Source organism: Trematomus bernacchii, unplaced genomic scaffold (genome assembly GCF_902827165.1).
Source record: "Trematomus bernacchii unplaced genomic scaffold, fTreBer1.1, whole genome shotgun sequence".
Lineage (NCBI taxonomy): Eukaryota > Metazoa > Chordata > Actinopteri > Perciformes > Nototheniidae > Trematomus > Trematomus bernacchii.
In genome coordinates, this window is record NW_022988066.1 from 4,858,041 (window position 1) to 4,876,698 (window position 18,658).

At 39.7% G+C, this 18,658-nt stretch overlaps 3 protein-coding genes across 3 annotated transcripts; 2 read left to right on the forward strand and 1 right to left on the reverse strand.

Moving 5' to 3' along the window:
* Positions 1-57: 57 nt before the first annotated feature.
* scpp1 (secretory calcium-binding phosphoprotein 1) lies at positions 58-3,721 on the reverse strand. The gene is made up of 9 exons (XM_034120732.1): positions 3,649-3,721; positions 3,388-3,442; positions 3,083-3,130; positions 2,718-2,771; positions 2,159-2,185; positions 1,987-2,034; positions 1,686-1,727; positions 1,515-1,574; positions 58-1,419 (listed from the first exon to the last, which is right to left on the reverse strand). The coding sequence occupies exons 2-9, from the start codon at positions 3,439-3,441 to the stop codon at positions 961-963; spliced, it is 792 nt and encodes a 263-aa protein (XP_033976623.1). The 5' UTR covers position 3,442; positions 3,649-3,721; the 3' UTR covers positions 58-960.
* Positions 3,722-7,121: 3,400 nt separating this feature from the next.
* Positions 7,122-11,492, forward strand: sparcl1 (SPARC-like 1). Its single transcript, XM_034120718.1, has 10 exons — positions 7,122-7,177; positions 7,291-7,344; positions 7,441-8,403; positions 9,172-9,280; positions 9,651-9,772; positions 9,863-9,983; positions 10,086-10,222; positions 10,358-10,506; positions 10,834-10,982; positions 11,418-11,492. The coding sequence occupies exons 1-10, from the start codon at positions 7,124-7,126 to the stop codon at positions 11,444-11,446; spliced, it is 1,887 nt and encodes a 628-aa protein (XP_033976609.1). The 5' UTR covers positions 7,122-7,123; the 3' UTR covers positions 11,447-11,492.
* Positions 11,493-16,281: 4,789 nt separating this feature from the next.
* On the forward strand, positions 16,282-18,227 carry scpp9 (secretory calcium-binding phosphoprotein 9). Its single transcript, XM_034120796.1, has 8 exons — positions 16,282-16,314; positions 16,403-16,417; positions 16,508-16,852; positions 17,338-17,412; positions 17,522-17,581; positions 17,695-17,760; positions 17,839-17,889; positions 18,015-18,227. The coding sequence occupies exons 3-8, from the start codon at positions 16,529-16,531 to the stop codon at positions 18,081-18,083; spliced, it is 645 nt and encodes a 214-aa protein (XP_033976687.1). The 5' UTR covers positions 16,282-16,314; positions 16,403-16,417; positions 16,508-16,528; the 3' UTR covers positions 18,084-18,227.
* The last annotated feature ends 431 nt before the right edge of the window (positions 18,228-18,658 follow it).

Genomic DNA, 18,658 nt, shown 5'->3' on the forward strand with positions numbered 1-18,658 from the left:
ATATTTTAAACAATCCGATACACGCTGTCCTGGACAAGGGGGCCCAGGGACCGTCTACAAAGTCAAACGTCGAAACGACCTTCTCCAAAAATATTATGTCATCAAGTAACAAGATGACTTCTCCTTTTGTAGTGCTATCAAATTCGCTCCACACATTAATGGTCTCTCGTTGGTTAAAGTCACAGATTGTATGGTTAAAATACACAAATCTAGCTTAATTTTGGTGATACAGTAAAGTACCGAAATCACTTTACACATCAATGGTCTACTACTGGTTATATTTCATAACACTTGAAGAAATATGTTTTTTTGTCTTCTTTACAAGACTCCTGGAATCTTTTCTCTATATGGCTGGCCAGTGTCTAAACAAAATCTCTCCTAATACAAAGGTACACGGACTGGACAATATGGCAACTTACTGAGTCCTTACCTTCGTTTCCATTGCTTTTCTCTCATCAGTAAATGGAAAGAGACAGATTTTTTTTGTTGCTTTTTACCTTACTGAACTGTCAAGTGATTAAAGTCTTATGGAAAAAATGGAAAATAAAAAATGACTTTAAGTATAGCTGATGACAAAACATGTTATGTATGTGTGACAAACCCTGGGCCCCTGCATAATTAACCAATCTTTAGACCCCTAAACCAGAGAGAGAGATAGTTGAAGTTAATATACTACACTGTATACTACACTGAATGATTATACAAAAAATGTCCAGCAACCAATACCATGGTTACATTATATGTTTATTATTATCAAAACAAAAGTAAATGCTTAATCTTAATCACAGTAATAATCACACACACACATATAAATCAGCTGCAGGTAACAGTATATTGCCAAAATTAACATTCAAAGCGATGGGCAAGATTAAAATGTATCATCCTGAAGTCTTCAGGCAGGCCATTCAATTGTGCAGTAGTTCATAGTGGTAAAACAAAAAGCTGCACAAGAGCATCTCCTCATCTCCTTAAACGTAGCTCCCTTTCAGCCTCCTCTGGCATCATTAGATTGTCCACTGAGTACTGAGCATCGTCTCCTATATCCTGGAAGAAATACTCTTCACTTTCACAGCTTTGAGTTCCCTTCACACAGTCTGGGGCTTTGATTTGCTGCAGCTCATCGCTGTCACTAGCATTACTGTCCTCCAAGCTCTTGCTTTCCTCGCTGCTGCTGTCACTCTCCTCACTGGTCTCGTTGGTCTGGTTGCTTTCACTGCTGGTGCTTTCACTGCTGGTGCTCTCACTGCTGGTGCTCTCACTGCTGCTGCTCTCACTGCTGCTTTCGGTGTTGTTCGTGCTCGTGGAGGTAAGAGTGGGCTGTTTCTCAGTCAGGTGGTCTGGTTGAGCCTTGATCTCCATGCTGCTGTTGTCCTCTGCACTCAGGTCTTTGATGACACTTGCGAACTGTTGAACCCAACTCTGATGCAGAGAAAAAGCAGAGCATAGTGTTATTAACTTTTTATCTTTTAGTTAAATATGGAAATGTAAATAAAAAAACTAATTTTTGATCCCACCTTTCGAACATTCTCCTCGCTGCCCATGCTATCATCTCTGGTTTCAATCATAAGATCAATCTGTGGAAATGCAGTGAATAGGATGAGCTTAGAAGAGTCCAGCATTAGGCTGCGTCACATTAACAATTGGCCAACATACTAGATTTGACAAAATACTTGATTTGGTCTTACCGCAACATCCTCATCTGATTGACTGTTACTCTCCTCTGAAGTCTGCTTGTGGAAAAGGATAATAATTATAGAAATATATTCTACATTTTATTTCCACAGTGCATCACAGATCAGTACAGTATTTCTTAATTTGGTTGTGCTTACTGGGCTTCTCTGCACTAAAGATACTACTAGAGTCTGTGCTATAACATCCTCAACTCTTAAAATAAGATGAATTTGAGGTTATGAAACAACCAGGAACATGCTTAATGTAATTTAGTTGACTAATGACAATAATGTTAAAAGTGATGATCCAACCCACCTTGGCCTCTGATGTGGATTCTAATGATTCTGACTCTGAGCTCTGACTCTGAAAATATGATAAGGATGATTCAGTCATATATACAGAACATCCTTCATTTAATTATATCAAAAAGATTCAATGTTTCCCTCTTAGGGTCATGCAAAAATATTGACAAATCCAACGAACTTACTTGAATAGAGTTACTTTCTTCAGAGCTCTGCAACAGAAAAAGGAATACATATCAGTTAAGGTTTAGATCAGCAATGAAAAGTGATGCAAAACTCAATCTGCATCAGAAAATAATAATGTCCTCCTTACTGGGATAAATGTGTGCATTACACCCCAACCATACAATGTTTATCCCCCTACGTGGCACCCGCTCTGGGACACGCTACCGCAGCCTCCCGGGTAGAACCAACAGGACTACGCACAGCTTCTTCCCTTCAGCAGTCAGACTACTGACAATGAACCCCACGCTGTCCCATACTGCCTAGTTGTTGTTGTGTGCTGTGCTGAAGCGCAATTATCCTTGTACATTAGTTTTATATACAGTACTGTATTCACTGTATTAATTATTATCTGTGTATTTATTCTTATTTATACATTTCCCATCTATTTACCTTTATCTTTGTATCATTTATTTTGTACATACTTCTGATAATTGTGTATATAACTGACTGTTTTGCACCCTGGTTAACTGTGCTTGCATTTTGTAATGACAATAAATTAATCTAATCTAATCTAATTACCTGAAGCTCTGAGGTGTCATTTTCTGAAGATTGTGAAACCGACAAACTTTCAGTCTGTGAAGGAGAAACAAAGTAAGCATATATCGCAATATATTTAATTATACCTTACAACTGCAACAGAAACAATCATCACATTCAAGTTATGGCTGCAGACACATAGTATAGTAAACAATGCTGTCTGGAATGGGAATTGTCTTGAGATCTTTGAGCAACCACACCTATTGTTGGGTTTTCTGCTTACTATGACGGAGGAGCCATGGTGCCTGCAGTCAATGATTTATGTTTAAACAATGTTGAGTTCCTATGCTGAAACCCAAAGAGTCAAATATGATATTAGGAAAGTGCGATTTAGAAAAAGCACTCACCGAGTTTGAGTCAAGCGAATTTGATTCCGAAATGGCACTGAAAAAAATCTGTTGGAGAGAAATAACAGGTCAGTTGATAGTCAACGATAAATGTGTGTTTTAACTCTCTAATGTGTTTTCTTAAATGACTGAGCGGACTGAACAACTGAGTTGTAAAGTAAACTCTCTAATTTGTTTGCCATAGGTATATTATGCATATTCCTTAGTAGAACAAAGAATATATTATGTGCAAAATGTGTATTGAATTGTATATTGTTTTCATCAAAAAGTACGTCGTACACTAATTGTATTATTTTCATACTTACTGGGTTGGCAAAAACTGCTCCAATCAGGCAAAACATTACTACGGTACCCCTCATTCTGTAACAGACATACAGTATGTGATTAATATTATTACACATTTGATTCAATTACATTTTAAATGCTTCTTCTTTGTATGTAAATACTCTAAAATATATATATATATATATATAAATAATACAAATTAAAGCAATGGCAGTTTGAAATAATGTTAACCCATCGTAATACATCAGCAACATAAACCTGTATAATATGTGAAAGTGTACCTCTTTGTTTGTTAGTTGCAGAGCTGCTGAGAGAAATGTTGTCAGTGGTCCTTGTTCAGTGTGTGTAGCAGCAAACAGGAGAACCCAGAGCCTTTTCTGAGCTGGAGAGCTGGTGGTTGAGGCAGTAAAAGCACAATGTGTGGATATGCTGAAGGAAACTCCAAGGATCACTCTATATAAGTAATTAAAACGATTGCATCACTTCCTCCCGGATGTCTCCTTTCCACACATGAAGGTGTATTTGTTCCGGTGAAAAAAAACATCCACACACACTGGCAAGATAGTGGTTGCACATACACACCGCAAATACACGCACACACACAGTTATTTAATTCAGTCACTACAAGTTCTCCACCCCCTCTGAAGTCGTTAGTGAAATATAGTTCAGCGCACTAAAACATAGGTTTGTGGCCTGTTGAGAAAACAAACTCACCCACTCGGAGAGGAAAGGAGGGCCAGATGGGGTCATGCTTGTTTCCGGTGAAGTGGATGTTTTTCTCTCCTTATACTATCTAGTCTACAATTAGTTATATTATTTGTTATAATATTTGTACAACTTGAATAGTATTTTCACATTAACCACATGAGGAATGACTTGAAGGATTGAAAAAAAAACAAATACACGTTTTGTAAACCATTCTCTTAGACTATTGTATCTGTTTTATTTGTTCTATATATACAGTATATGTTGCACTGTTGGAGGAGCCTGTGACCTAAGTTTATGTAGCTGTAGCTAATGTGCAAAAGACAATAAAGGCTTGAAACTTGAATTGTCCTCAGCGTTATATGATGTTTTTGGATAAACCTCGTTCTTGGAAATAGGGCATGTACAGTAGAAAGGCTAAATAAAGATTTCTATATTTCCTCCCTGAGGCTCATAATTGTTTCCTGGCTCTCCATATATGGTGAGGCCTTAAATATGATTAAAGAATTCTTAACCTCACTTAGGATTTCAACCGTGCAAACGAAACATGTAATTAGACTGGATGTTCAGCAGTCTGGAGCTGTTTGCCAGAAACCACAGCTGCCAGTTGTTGTAAAGTCCTGCTTTAGAAAAAAGGGAGGAGTGAGTAGAGGACGACTGATGCTCGTTGCAGTCAACAGTGTTTGCCCAAAGGTTACTCAAGTATTTATAAAATATTGATGCATTCAGCCAGACATCTGATGCGTTTAGGTTATCGCTTGCAACTGGAGATTTACAGCAAGAAAGACTACTAATAGAGCAGTGGTATTTACATCTGATCCTTAAGGGACAAGTGATGCAGGTTTGAGTTGTTTCCTGTTTTTTATTGAGCACCATCTTGGTCAATTAAAGTGAGTTAGTGCACTGTAATGAAAGTATTAAGTCTTGATCTCAGCTATGGGCAGTCTGAAAATGTAGCTATCGTACTTGATTACAATATATAAGGACTGTACTTGACCATTATCATCTTTTGCCTAACCCATTACTTTTCAGTGTCAAGTATTAAGCAGTGGCTGACAACAAATCTCACCTCAAGGTCCATTTTATTAACTTTTCTGAAATCAGAAAATCTATATTTTCATTACAAATCTAACTTAACATAAAAATGATCTGTCAATGAATACTACTGAATTATTATTAGAAGATTTGAAAAAGTCTTGCAATTGTGAACATAACTGCAACTCATGAGCAGTGGATCACAGGCATAGCAGCGACATCTAGTGGCTAAAATAAGTTCTGTCCTAAAAACGCATTTCATTTAAGAAGTATCAGACGTTGGTTTGGTTTTATTCTGTCATCAACAAGCTACCAAAACAACTTCAGTCAAATATTCACACACAATCAATCCAACTTGAAAGATAGACATGCATTAAATTCAAAATTGCAGACATCACTGATAAGGAAAACAGCACTAAAGCAAGAGTTAAAATTACATTACTCATTTATCTTTTTCTATATTATCCTTTGTGTGATTTGCCAATGTATCATAAGCTTATCCTCAACAATATACTTTAATCTTATTATATAGTCAGATTTTCATTTTGTGGTTATTGTTTTGTATACATTCCAATAAAAAAAAGTCAAGAAAAATTAAAGTTCAAAATTCCTTTTTTTGTTGAAACAAAGCACCAAACTGACGTTCAGTACAGGATCTGTTGCCCTCCCTCTTTCTGAATCTCTGTAGCCCAAAGACCCTCCCAAAGTAAAAAAAAGTGTTGGCACCCTAAGCCCAGAAAACTGTGTGTGTGTGTGTGTGTGTGTGTGTGTGTGTGTGTGTGTGTGTGTGTGTGTGTGTGTGTGTGTGTGTGTGTGTGTGTGTGTGTGTGTGTGTGTGTGTGTGTGTGTGTGTGTGTGTGTGTGTGTGTGTGTGTGTGTGTGTGTGTGTGTGTGTGTGTGTGCAGCTTGCCAGTTTATGTAGACAGTGTGAGCGCTGTTTCTAATACAAAAGGACACCTTCACAGGTTCAACACAGACGAGGATTCTCATTTCTCTTGTTACCGCCAGCCTCAGGTAAAATCCAAATAACTCAAATCTTCCATTGATTTGTATGTATATTAGTTAATGATCAAATCTAGATGTGTGTAACGAAATGCTGCTGTTTACCAACTTTGTGTTTTTCATTAAGCATAAGCTGCCTTGTTTATACTGGAAATAGCCTTTACTTTATATTGAACTTAACTTTGTGTAATGGGAACCCCTATTTAATTTTATGTAAATAGATAGTGACTAGATGTATACTAATAAGCTGTGCATAATAAAGAAACATTAAAATTAAGCACTCTTACGGTTGTATATAACCTATACCTTAAGCGTTGTAAATATTAAAGTTTTCATGAAAAAATCCTTAAATGATCAAATGTTTTAAATATAATAATGTTATATATATATTTAAGAATATGATTTAAAATATAAAATGGACGCTGATGTGTTTATTTTTTAACATTACTTTATTATTGTTAATATTAAATAAAATAGTTTGATTTACCACTTTGGGTGGATTTTCATACATACACCCCCCCTGTCTGCACCTATTTGGTGTTTAGTGGGCCGAGCCAGAGAGCCATTGTTCTCCTGGACAGGCCCATAGTGTCTGTTTTGTTTCCGTCCAGAGAGACAAAAAGTGTGTGGACTAAGTCAACTTTTTTCCAGTCTGGTAGTTTCTGATGTTTACTTTAGCTCTGAATGTGACTTTTGAGAGAGAGGCGCATCTCAGGCCTGTAACCTTGACAACAGTGGAGGCCATTCCCGCAACTCTGCTCATCATGAAAGTGTTGTCAGGACACACATTCACTCATTCATTTTAACTTTGAGAGATTTGCCAAGTTCTTGTCTTTGTTTTTGACCGTATAGGAGTCAGATTATAATGTATTGGTTGTTCATAATGTGCTCTGTTTAGGCAGTATTGAGGTTTCACCTCGGCAGTAACTCCCAGTAATGTTAATGAGCATATATAAATAAATGTTGTCTCGATTTTTGTCCAATTTATAAACTACTCTTTTCATTGTTTCAGGTATGAGGGCCTGCTTAGTATTCCTCTGCTTACTGTCAGCAACATTTGCCCTGTCTGTGAGTAATATCTTTCTTACTTATACTGAAAAATGTGAGGGGGTTTGTTGTTATTTGGAGTTTTGACATTAACTGAATGAATGTTCACAATCAACTATCCCCATAACATATAGGTCAAAAGTAAACATCATGGATTGCATAAGACTTCACATAAAACAACAGAAAAGGTAGAGCAGGCCTCTTAACTAATTTCTCAAAATTATATTTTAAACATAAAATGATTCCTTGTTGTAAAATGTATATTCTCTTTCCTCAAAAATAAGGACATCGTCGCAGAGGAGGCCAACGAGCCACAGATCTTACCAACTTTAGTCACTTTTGAGGCCAGCAGCCAGGAGCAAGACGATGAGGAACTGAGCTCCCAAGACAATGCTAATGCTAATGCTAGCAAGCAGGAGGAAGAGTTTGAGGTGACTGAAAAGAGCGATAAACATACAGCAGTCCTGCTTAGTGAAGAGGAGTTGGTGGACCTCCTGAAGAAAGAAGCAGAAGAAGAGCAGGAAGCTGAAGAAAGAGTGCTAGAGGAAGATGAAGATGAGATGGACAAAGGCAAGGAGGAGTCTGATGAGACTGTGGAGACCATTGAGGAGGATGAGGGACAGGAGGAAGATGACAAACTAGAGATGGAAGAAAAAGAAGTAAACAAAGAGATTGTTGGAGATGCAGAAATGCTGGAGAAAGAAGAAAAAGAGGTGGAAAAGTCTGGCGAAATAGTAACAGGCGGAAAGACGTTGCTGGAGGAAACAGATGGTAGCACAGAGTCAGAGATCCCTGTTGATCTTGACTACGCTGCTGATAGTGGCATCTTACCTCTACAGATTCTATCTGCTAAAATAAAACCCCACACTCATGACATCCAGCCTCCTTCAAAAGAAGACATCAAAGAGAAGGAAACCAGTGACAAAACACTGCCCACCATTGCAGATGAAGAAGATGTCCAAAACACTCAGGCAGTGGACCCTGAAGAACCAAAGAGCAATACAGAGTTTGAATCAGGGTCCCGACTGGCAGGAAAGGAAGAGGAGAAAAGCAAGAATGACAGTGGAAGCAACACCAAGGGAAAGACAAGGAAGCAGAAGAAGAACAAGCGTGCGAGGAAGCACTCTCCACAGAGTGAGGAAACACAGTCTGGACAGGAACAGAGCCAACAAGATCCTCAGCCGTCTGAAGCCAGCAGCATTGACAATACAGTTCAAAAGGCAAAGAGGAGAAGGGCAGGAAAATGGGTAATGCATCATCTGTACAGTTTATTTCTTTATAATCAATATGTTTTAATGGGTCACAAAACTACTTGCGAATGTGGTCACACATAGTGGCAAAGTGATCACCCCACAATGCAGTTCCCCTTACCTCCATAGCGCTTTTTAGCATTCAATTGATGTGTTGGTCCCACTGGTGTTCATTGAGCAGCTGAAAGTTAGGAGAATATTTGATTTACAAATACTGGATGGTCAGAAACACGACTCCAATGTTGCTCAAATTGTCACAGTTTCCCACAGAAGGCATTTTGACTTATAAGCACAGGTGTAAACAATAAGGGATGGCTGAATTCCATTTAACTTTATTTGAGGTTCCTGTGCATGCTGTGAGAAACAAGTCACTTAAGGCAAAGGGTATAGTTTTTTTTGTTTAACCTTTATTTAACCAAGACATGCTTTGAGATATAAACACCAGTCAGAGTTTGACTAGAACAAAATACAATCAACAGGAAACACAATCGTCAAGCAAACAAGAGACTACATTCAACTCATAAAACTGCTACATTTTCTCAGTAACATCTACTAGTATGAAACTTTTTATATTGAGCTGGAATTAGTAATATGTCAGAGTATTATTTACACGTTGTTTCTGCTACCTCCAAGTGGACACAACATGTAACTGCATGTTTTCATTAAGGATATGTGACTTTTTCTTTTGCTGTGGTGCTGCAATAGGATACAAAGTTGGTAAATACAAATTTGTTTTAAAATTACATTTTCCTTTTACCTTTTCAGGGCCCTCTAGTAGGAATGAATCCAGTGCAGATAAGAGCGACAGTGGATCTCTACCCAGGATCCAGGCCCTCTCCTGGTGGAGGCGTACATCGCCCAGAAACCCCTGCCGGTTGGTTTATTCAGCAATCCCCTTACTGACTAATGCATTATCCCAACAAACTCACACGGGAATCTGCTGACTGGATCATTTAGCTAAAACTTCCGCATGAATGGTGTCACTCTGCTTCACGGTCACTACCAAAACACAGCTCTGGGGGATTAAGAAAAGAATAATGGAGATCAAGTTGATTTGATCGCTGTGCAAACTCAAATGTCAGTGGAATGTAGAGGATGGTCTGTAGTGATTATTGCTCATTGGTTTCCAGACAAAACACTGGAGAAAAAAAACAGAACCTTATTCCTGATAACATTGGTTTTAGGATTCAGACAGAGCAAAGGTCAAAGGTCAAAGGTCATGCAGTGCTTTTTTCCCCTTATAGATCCATGTGACAACTTCCCCTGCAAACGTGGAAAGACATGTAAACTTGATGCGGACAAAAAGCCAGGCTGCGTGTGTCAAGAGCCGGCAGATTGTCCTCACAGTGCCAATGAGTTTGATAATGTAAGTATTTGTGATCTGTCAAAAATTAAACTGGATTTGTTTTCAACAGCTGCTGGATTTTATTAGACTTTTGCTTGTGCATTTCTGTAGGTTTGTGGCACAAACAACAAAACATACGATACATCATGTGAACTCTTTGCCACTAAATGCAACCTGGAGGGCACTAAGAGAGGACACAGACTTCACATGGACTACACTGGGCCATGCAAATGTGAGAGTTATCCACTTACAGAATAATTGGTATTAAAGCAGTTTTTCTATTTGAATTATGGTGCATGGTTGATCATGATCTTTCTTTCTGTTTATCTCTCAGTAATACCTCAATGTGTGGACAATGAGCTGGTCCAGTTCCCATTACGAATGAGGGATTGGCTGAAGAATGTTCTCCTGCAGCTTTTTGAACATGACTCCATGTCTCCTGGCTTCCTCACGCCTAAACAACGTTTTAGAGTAAGACAAGCTGTGGGACTCTCTAGTTTATTAACAACTATCTATTTTAATCTTCATTAAAAACGTAATTGTCCATAACTTCACATAGCATGTTGGGAAAAAGAAAATATGATGTTTAATGTTCTGAATTTGTAGGTGAAGAAAATCTTTGAGAGTGAGAGGCGTCTGCATGCTGGTGATCACTCCGTTGAGCTGCTGGCGCAGGACTTTGAGAAGAACTACAACATGTACATCTACCCAGTGCACTGGCAGTTTGCACAACTGGACCAACACCCATCTGACAGGTACATTTTATCACTCTGTGTTTACAGTGAACTTTTATCAACTTTTAGATTAAGTTTTAAAATGATCATAGAGTGATGACTATAGGATTTCACTAGTAGTCTATGTGTTAGAACGCTTATACAGCACTGTAGTCATTCAAGCCAATTTTGTGGCTTTTGTTGTTGATTTTTCTCATCATTGTCATGCCAAAAATGTTATTTATCTACAGCATGACTGGCTAATATATCACAATAACCTAGCCAGAACTAAGCTAGGAAATCATACTGTACTCTACATAAATCAGATGCTCAAAATGATCAAATTGGGTATTTTTCCATCCTGTGCAGAATCTTGTCCCACTCAGAGCTGGCCCCACTTAGAGTCCCTCTGGTGCCGATGGAGCACTGCACCTCCCGCTTCTTTCAAGAGTGCGATGCTGACAAGGACAAGCAGGTGTCCTTTAAAGAGTGGACTTCCTGTTTCGGAATCAAAAATGGTAAGAGCAACACATATTCACTAAGCTACTATGGTACACTTTTCTAATCAGTGAGTATGGCTTTTATGCCTTGGTTTCATATGACACTACCTTCTGAATGAGAGTCTGTACATTTTTACAATAAATGAGTACTACTACTAACTAAATACTGTATTTAGGGACAATTCATGTCTTTGTGTCTCGTTATTTTGACAGCATTCGTAAACTAGTATCTTGAAATTTCTTTTTTTAATGTTATTTTAAATTTAATTCAGTCAGGTAATAACATAACATCAAATACTATACATACAAATAGTTTTTAATGGGTTCCAGTAAAAAGAAAACTGCCAATTTGATTCTCATGCACTTCTAAAGCATATAGCAAATACCGTTGATGTTGGCAAATTCTGTTTCTGTTTTTTAACATATTAATGACTAATTTGTTTTCATCCACAGATGATATGGATGTCAACCTGCTGTTCTGAGCTCCACTTTGTACCTCACCTACAACACGAGCCTGTTTAAGCTGCTCCAACAGACTGAAGCATCCATGAACCTCTGTAACATTAGGAAATCTGACAGATACAGATTGTAGAAACTCCTTTTTATTTCCTGCTACAGAGGGCAAGTGTTGGTGGTAGTTCCTGTTGTTGTGTGTCAAGCTAAGCTTGGACATTTGGATATTTTTTCTGTAATTTAGACTGAGCCGTTTCGTTTAGCTGGTTTTATCCAGAAAGGTATTTCTAATGCATTCCAAATTGGGGAAAAGTTCAGCTCATTATTATAAAAGTTGTTGTACATAGTACCAGGCTTCAAAATAATAACTGTGGTTTGTATGTAAGAGTGATTTAGTAAATAATTACTCTTTAAATCAAGATAATATAACCTTGTGTTACAAAATGTTAAAAAAAATCTTGTGTTTCTTATCTTAGTAGCTAAATGCTGTAAATGTTTGTCTTTGCATTCACGTTTCATTGTAGATCTAAGTAAAGCTTTATTGACAGCTGAGGACTTGAATAGTTCAGTGCACACGTTTTTAATGATGACTTTGTTTACACTCTTGTAATAAAGTTATAGCATTATATTGGTTGGGATGTATCAGTTTATACTTTAATACCATGTTTTTTTCACCGATCAATACCCCAATGCCACCATGACAGGAAAATATGACCATGGCAACAATAGTTTTAGAAATGCAAGTCACTGATAACTGGTTGAGTTTTGCCACTTAACCCTTAATAATGGCCCTCTGTAAGGTAACAACGCAAAAAATAGCCTGCAGCATGGTCATGATGATTACAGTGACTTGTTGTTTTGAGATAAAGGGCTGGACCTTTGTTAGTGATCACTGAATCTGACACTCTCTATATAAGCACAGAGAGAAGCAGCTCTGTACCTGTCGCCTGTCTGCTGTGACTGAGATTAAACATGTTCTGCACACTGGGGGTTCTCTTCTACACCTTTGCTCTTGTGGTGGAGGGTGGTGTGTCTTCAGGGAGTGCTGAGGCCCTTGCCAATGTGGGAGTGAATAATAATAGAGCAGCAGCTGGCAACAATGCCAACGCTGGGGGTCCAAATGGGATCCCACTAAACGGTGCGCCCCTTGTGGGACACTTAGTCCAACTTGGTGGCTCCTTTTTTATCCAGCCAGTCAGAAACCAAGTAGGTCAGCCTCCTCTGCAGCAGCTGATTCCCATCGGAGCTCTCCAACAAGGTGGAGCATTCCTTGTGGGGCAGGGAGGCGCTGGTGCCAATGTGAATCCACAGGGGCAGTTGACTCAGGTTGCTGGGGGTGGGCCGGTCACATTGTTTGCCGTGCTGCCGCAGAGAAATGCTGGAGGACTCCCACAGGGCTCTCTGTTGACTCCCGGCCAGGTGCAGCTGATCTCATTGGCCGGGCTGAACAACCAGCCACAGCCGGGTGTCGCTGGTGGGAGGGCGGCTGGAGGACTGAGGTTTCAGCGGTCAGTTGCAGCTCGCCTCAGGAGGACACAGCCTCCCGTGATGAAGGTGGTGGCAGTCGATGAGGATGAAGAATGCTCTGGGACAGATTTGGAGGAGAAGCAAGCCAAATGAGACAGCTGTCAGCAATATGGCATGATTCATTCCCTTAATCCTGCTCATGCTTGAATGTTATAAATCATTGTCCTCATAACTAATAACCAATAAATGATGGAAGTCAATTGCTGAATTTTTCTTGAGTCGAAGTTCCAACATATCAATAAAATACATGTTTGTTTTCACATTACCATGGAGCCCAAAATATGTCTGTCAAAGTGTACTTGAGCAAAAAAACTGAACAACATCAACCAGCCTCATGGGTGTGTTTCATCTGATGTTATTTTTACGTATGAGACTGGTACAAATATGCGCACATTTCTATTTACAGTACGCTGCTTGCAACTACTTGCTACATGGTGATTAAGGTCTCTAAAAAGGAATACCATAGGCATATTACTCGAGTCTTGGCAAAACAGACTCTTGTTTATTGAATCCTGTCTGTGAACTATGAAAAATAAATTCTTATTAAATTGATAAATCTTACATATTAACATAATTACATTGGGAAATAGTATTTTTCTTAACATTAAACTACAAACATGAAAAACCGTTACTTCATTTGAACTACATGACAGTGTGTAATTAGCACAAAGCTCCAGACCAGAGGGTGTTTACCTGGTCGGCTGCGGGCTGCCCAGACAGCAGAAAAAGCAAAAAAAACGTTCCCAGACAGCCTCAGTATGTGACAACATATCCAGCCAACCACACTGGGGATGCATTTAATGTCCCTAAACATCTTGAGAAAATATGCTGATGAAACATGACAAATATCTGCAACTTATATGGGCAAGAATGGAGTGTTTACAAATGAACGCTGTCTGACAGTGTCATCACTGCTGAGTTGTTGTGCTGTATGAGTTGTTATGTTAAGGCTTGTGTTATATAGGCTATCCTTTATTTAACCAGGTAAAGGTCTCATTGAGATTCAAATCTATTTTTCAGGAGTGACTTGGCCAAGAGGGCAGCATGAACAAAGTTACAACAAATGAACACAAAACAATACAGGCAGACGAATACAGCTGTCGTAAAAAAACGAATGAAATGGCACATTAACCATGCAAATAAAAGAAACTGCTATAACACATAAAAAACTGGCACAATTTTAAAACGGCTTCAATTAGGGGTGTTAAGGAAATTGTGCGATCAAATGTGTTAACATTGCTAACCTTAGTTTCTCTGATTAGGTCATCTCTTGGGAGTGAACCTTAAGGCCGCTACACACCCACCTGAGACCAAAGAACGCGTACCGAAGGCGTCCCGACTTTTACGTCAGCTAAGTTGCCTGCGTCGGCTACGCCGCCCGCTATGCCGCCCGCTATGCCGCCCGCTATGCCGCCCGCTACGCCGCCCGCTACGCCGCCCGCCTACGAACACACCGCAAATACTTCAGTCGACGAGTGGCAATAACTGTCCTTACTAGCAGGCAGCGGTAGTGTGAACAGCCAATCAGAGTGATTGCTTGGGCCGACTTTCTCTGACCTCCCGCGGCCGATTCGTTGAATACCTTATAGTGGATCTCTGGGAGGTGTGAAAAGGTGCCGTAAAGAGACGACGGTGCGGGACACACCAACCTGAGTAGGGCGCCGCGAATGCCCGACTGTCTCTGACGGCCTCTGACTCCCAAAATCGGGTGGGTGTGTAGCCAGCTTTAAGGCCCGGACACACCAGCCCGATTTTGGGAGTCAGAGGCCGTCAGAGGCAGTCGGGCATTCGCGGCGCCCTACTCAGGTTTGTGTGTCCCGCACCGTCGTACTCTTTACGCGTACCGAAGGCGTCCCGACTTTTCCGTCAGCTACGTCGCCTGCGTCGGCTACGCCGCCCGCCTACGCCGCCCGCCTACGCCGCCCGCCTACGCCGCCCGCCTACGAACACACCGCAAATACTTCAGTCGACGAGTGGCAATAACTGTCCTTACCAGCAGGCAGCGGTAGTGTGAACAGCCAATCAGAGTGATTGCTTGTCCCGACTTTCTCTGACCTCCCGCGGCCGATTCAACATGTTGAATCGGCCGCGGGAGGCGTCGGGAGGTGTGAAAAGGTGCCGTAAAGAGACGACGGTGCGGGACACACAAACCTGAGTAGGGCGCCGCAAATGCCTGACTGCCTCTGGCGGCCTCTGACGGCCTCTGACTCCCAAAATCGGGCTGGTGTGTCCGGGCCTTTATAAAGAGAGCCTGTTTCACTCAGAACAGGACGTGCTCTTTGGAGGAGACGTCATACTTGCAAGTATAAAGATCCTTATTGCTTTTAATACGAATATTGTGTTGCTGTACGTTTGTTACCTAACTGATTATTCTCTCTAGACCATAGCTGATTTAAAGCTGCGACGACAGGGGATATAAGAGCAATCACATCGACCAATGGTTTCTTGTTCTCTGTCCTTTAAGATGGACTTTAACTCCCCCATAGTGATACAATTATGTTAGTTGAATCAGCTTGAGGCATGTAACACAAATTGCATTAGGGCTCTAGTATTTAATCATTGGATTTTATGAGATATTTGCACAGACATTAAAAAACACAGAAGTTGTTATTCTTAGCTGTGTTGATGTCGCAATAATCCTCTGATCGACAGCATGCTGCTTTCAGGGTATATTTCTTAATTACATCAAGCATACAGTCACATTTTTTCTAATTTCTCTATAAAATCAGTTAAAGATGATGTCAGTTGTTTTCCTGCTGTGACAATTACCCGCAACATTTTGATGGTTCATGGTGGATTTTGGTCAGTGGCTTTCAGAAACCCCCACAAAACCTTTCTAAGACAATGAATCACTCTGTTATTGTTTGCGGTCACTCAGCTGTGTGGAGAACGATGTTAAATGGTTGAAGTGAATGGTGAAGTGACTTGAAAATAAGTAGCTCACTGTTACATTCTTTAAATCAAGCTTTGCAGAAAAAGCATATGTCATATCACAAGGTATATGACACACAGGTGACACATATTGGTTATGAACAAGTCAGTGTTCTCCTTTCTAATTGGCTCATAATAATCTCTGAGACTGATAAAAGGTGCTCTAAATTCAGAGAGCAACTATAGTCCTCCTTGGCACATAACATTTCAGAGGAAAAAAAAGGTATGTATTGCACTCTTGAGATTGTATAACAATGTGGTCCCAATGTGTGGGAACAATCCCACATGAAAATACAAAAGTATTCATGTTCCAACTAATATTTCCCAAAAATATTAGTTTTTAATGAGTTTAATGCACCTATTCTGGTCTTTTTCTTACGTTTCAGACTGCAAAATGAAGCTTCTTCTCCTTACAACATTTGTTGCAACCATCTGCTGTGTGAGTACAATCCATATATGTATCTATGTATCAATCTAACATACAAAGCAGTGCTTGTAACTGTCTGTTGTTTCTTTACAAAAAGCAGGTCAATGCAGGCAAGGTAAGAAAAACGTATAATTTATGTGTCATTATTGCCATTCTCCAAAATAAGATTGTATTATTAAGAATGCACTTTCTCCCCCTCACACAGACACAGAAGTTGTTGGCAGCTATGCTTGGTATGAACCCTGGGATGATGGCTGGTATGAACGGAGGAATGGCAAACGGAGTGGTGAACCCTGGGATACTGGCTGGAGGCCTGAACCCTGGGATGATGGCAGGTATGAACCCTGGGATGATGGCAGGTATGAACCCTGGGATGTTCGCTGGTATGAACCCTGGGATGATGGCAGGTATGAACCCTGGGATGTTGGCTGGTATGAACGGAGGAATGGCAAACGGAGTGGTGAACCCCCGGTTAATGGCTGGAGGCCTGAACCCTGCCATGGTAGCTGGTGGAGGGGCAGGTTTCATCGGGCAGCCGCAGTTCGTCCAGGTGAGTCTTTCAAGTTGCCATTGATCATCTCAGTTCCACAGCAAAGATAATTACCAAATACAATTCAAAATTCATAAGAAGAGTCAGTGACTTAGATGTTATTTAAAATGTGTATTATATCCTTGCCTTAATCTGGGTGTTAGTAGCTGACTCGAAAGATCAAAACTTGGTGTCAAAACAATAAAAAAGACAAATATGGCATTGTAACAAAAAAGGTTAATATATAATGCAAAACATGTCCAGTACATGCATGGTACAACAATACATTTGGTAACAATTATTGGTTGCGTTTGATCTCTTACTGTAACTACACCACAAGTTGGCATTGGTGGAATTCAGAATTCATGTAATGCATTCACCAAATGCATTACATGAATTGTGTTACAATATGACCATATTTACAAAATATCTGATCTGATCCACCATTAGCAACAAACACAAACACCCCAACATGAACAATCACATTCTTTCTCCCTCTCTTGTAGTTTGTTCAACGAGTTCCTGCTTTTGCTGCTCCAGCCCCTATTGCCAATGTGTACGCTGTCCCTGCAGTCAATAGGGTTAGTGTTGCAAATACTGTAATTGTATAACAACACACTTGATATTGTTTCGGGCTTTATAGTACCACAAAAAACAACAACATTGATTTATGTCTTTCCTTACTGGCAGTTTCCCTTCATGGGAGTGCCTCAAGGGGCACAAATGAATCCTCCTCAGCAGCCTCAGATGGTAATCAATCTTGTTTTCATCTCATCACAACACACTTTATTACAGGTTACATGATTTTTTGATGACAATAAAACAAACCAATTGGATAACAAAACCTTGCTGCCTTTGTTTAGGGGGTCCCAGGTGGCGCCATGCAACAGCAGGTTCCCCTTCAGGCTGATCCATTCAGAAGATTCAGGGTAGTTACAAAATTAACTGCCTCTATGTGAATACTGATGAAAGCTGCTCTGGCTAACTGTTGTTTTTTCACTCTCCAGCGTCAGAATATGAAACAAGACAACACCTTGAAGGCCACTGTGGATACCCAGGTAATATTATGGAGTTTACAAGAAAAAGTAATAGATCTAGGTGGATAACATCAACAACACTCTCTGGTATCATTGCTTCTCTTTTTTAGATGTTTCATTCATTCACTCTTTGTTCATTTCCTCAGATTCCAGCTCCCATTGAAGCTACTACAACCACTCCCTGTGAGGGGGGAGTTCGTCATGAAGATTATTAAGATGACAGTGATACATTTTAATCAGATATGCAAGAAGTATCAAAATGATAATAAAACTTGATTTGTATGATTTTGTCTCGACCAATGACAATGGAATCTGTTTGTCTTATTAATTATTATAAGACTTTAGACTAACTTAATGAATCTCAGTAAAAACAAGTGTGTGGCATGTTAACTGTGAAATAAAATAAACAATTCTTTAATCAAAATTTGTGTTGTTGAATCCACTGATTTCACTCCAATGTATTGATTGACACATTCTCACCAATAAACTGTGCTTATCATTGCACCTTATAGTGGATCTCTGCTGCCATCTAAAGGATAATAAGTACTGAAACACATGAAACAACAATTTCTCAAGAACCATGACCATTTAATAAAGAAGGTAGCTGAAGAATTTTGCTGACAAGAGAAAAAGGAAATAATAATTGTTTTAACAAAGCCAATAATTAAATGGGCTTTTTTGGGTTTCATTGGTGCTTTGGGGTTAATCAAAATATGGTGAGGACTTACACACTACGAAGCTGACATTTTGATATGTCACAAATGGGAAAATCACACTGGAAAAAATGCTG

Coding starts and splice junctions, on each gene's coding strand:
- scpp9 (XM_034120796.1), top strand. CDS start 16,529: ATGCTTGGTATGAACCCTGGGATGATGGCTGGTATGAACGGAGGAATG. Junction 17,413..17,521: donor CTGTCCCTGCAGTCAATAGG/GTTAGTGTTGCA, acceptor CCTTACTGGCAG/TTTCCCTTCATGGGAGTGCC. Junction 17,761..17,838: donor ATCCATTCAGAAGATTCAGG/GTAGTTACAAAA, acceptor TTCACTCTCCAG/CGTCAGAATATGAAACAAGA.
- sparcl1 (XM_034120718.1), top strand. CDS start 7,124: ATGAGGGCCTGCTTAGTATTCCTCTGCTTACTGTCAGCAACATTTGCC. Junction 7,178..7,290: donor CAGCAACATTTGCCCTGTCT/GTGAGTAATATC, acceptor CATAACATATAG/GTCAAAAGTAAACATCATGG. Junction 8,404..9,171: donor GGAGAAGGGCAGGAAAATGG/GTAATGCATCAT, acceptor TTACCTTTTCAG/GGCCCTCTAGTAGGAATGAA.
- scpp1 (XM_034120732.1), bottom strand. CDS start 3,441: ATGAGGGGTACCGTAGTAATGTTTTGCCTGATTGGAGCAGTTTTTGCC. Junction 2,035..2,158: donor AAGAAAGTAACTCTATTCAA/GTAAGTTCGTTG, acceptor TCATATTTTCAG/AGTCAGAGCTCAGAGTCAGA. Junction 1,575..1,685: donor AATCAGATGAGGATGTTGCG/GTAAGACCAAAT, acceptor GCATTTCCACAG/ATTGATCTTATGATTGAAAC.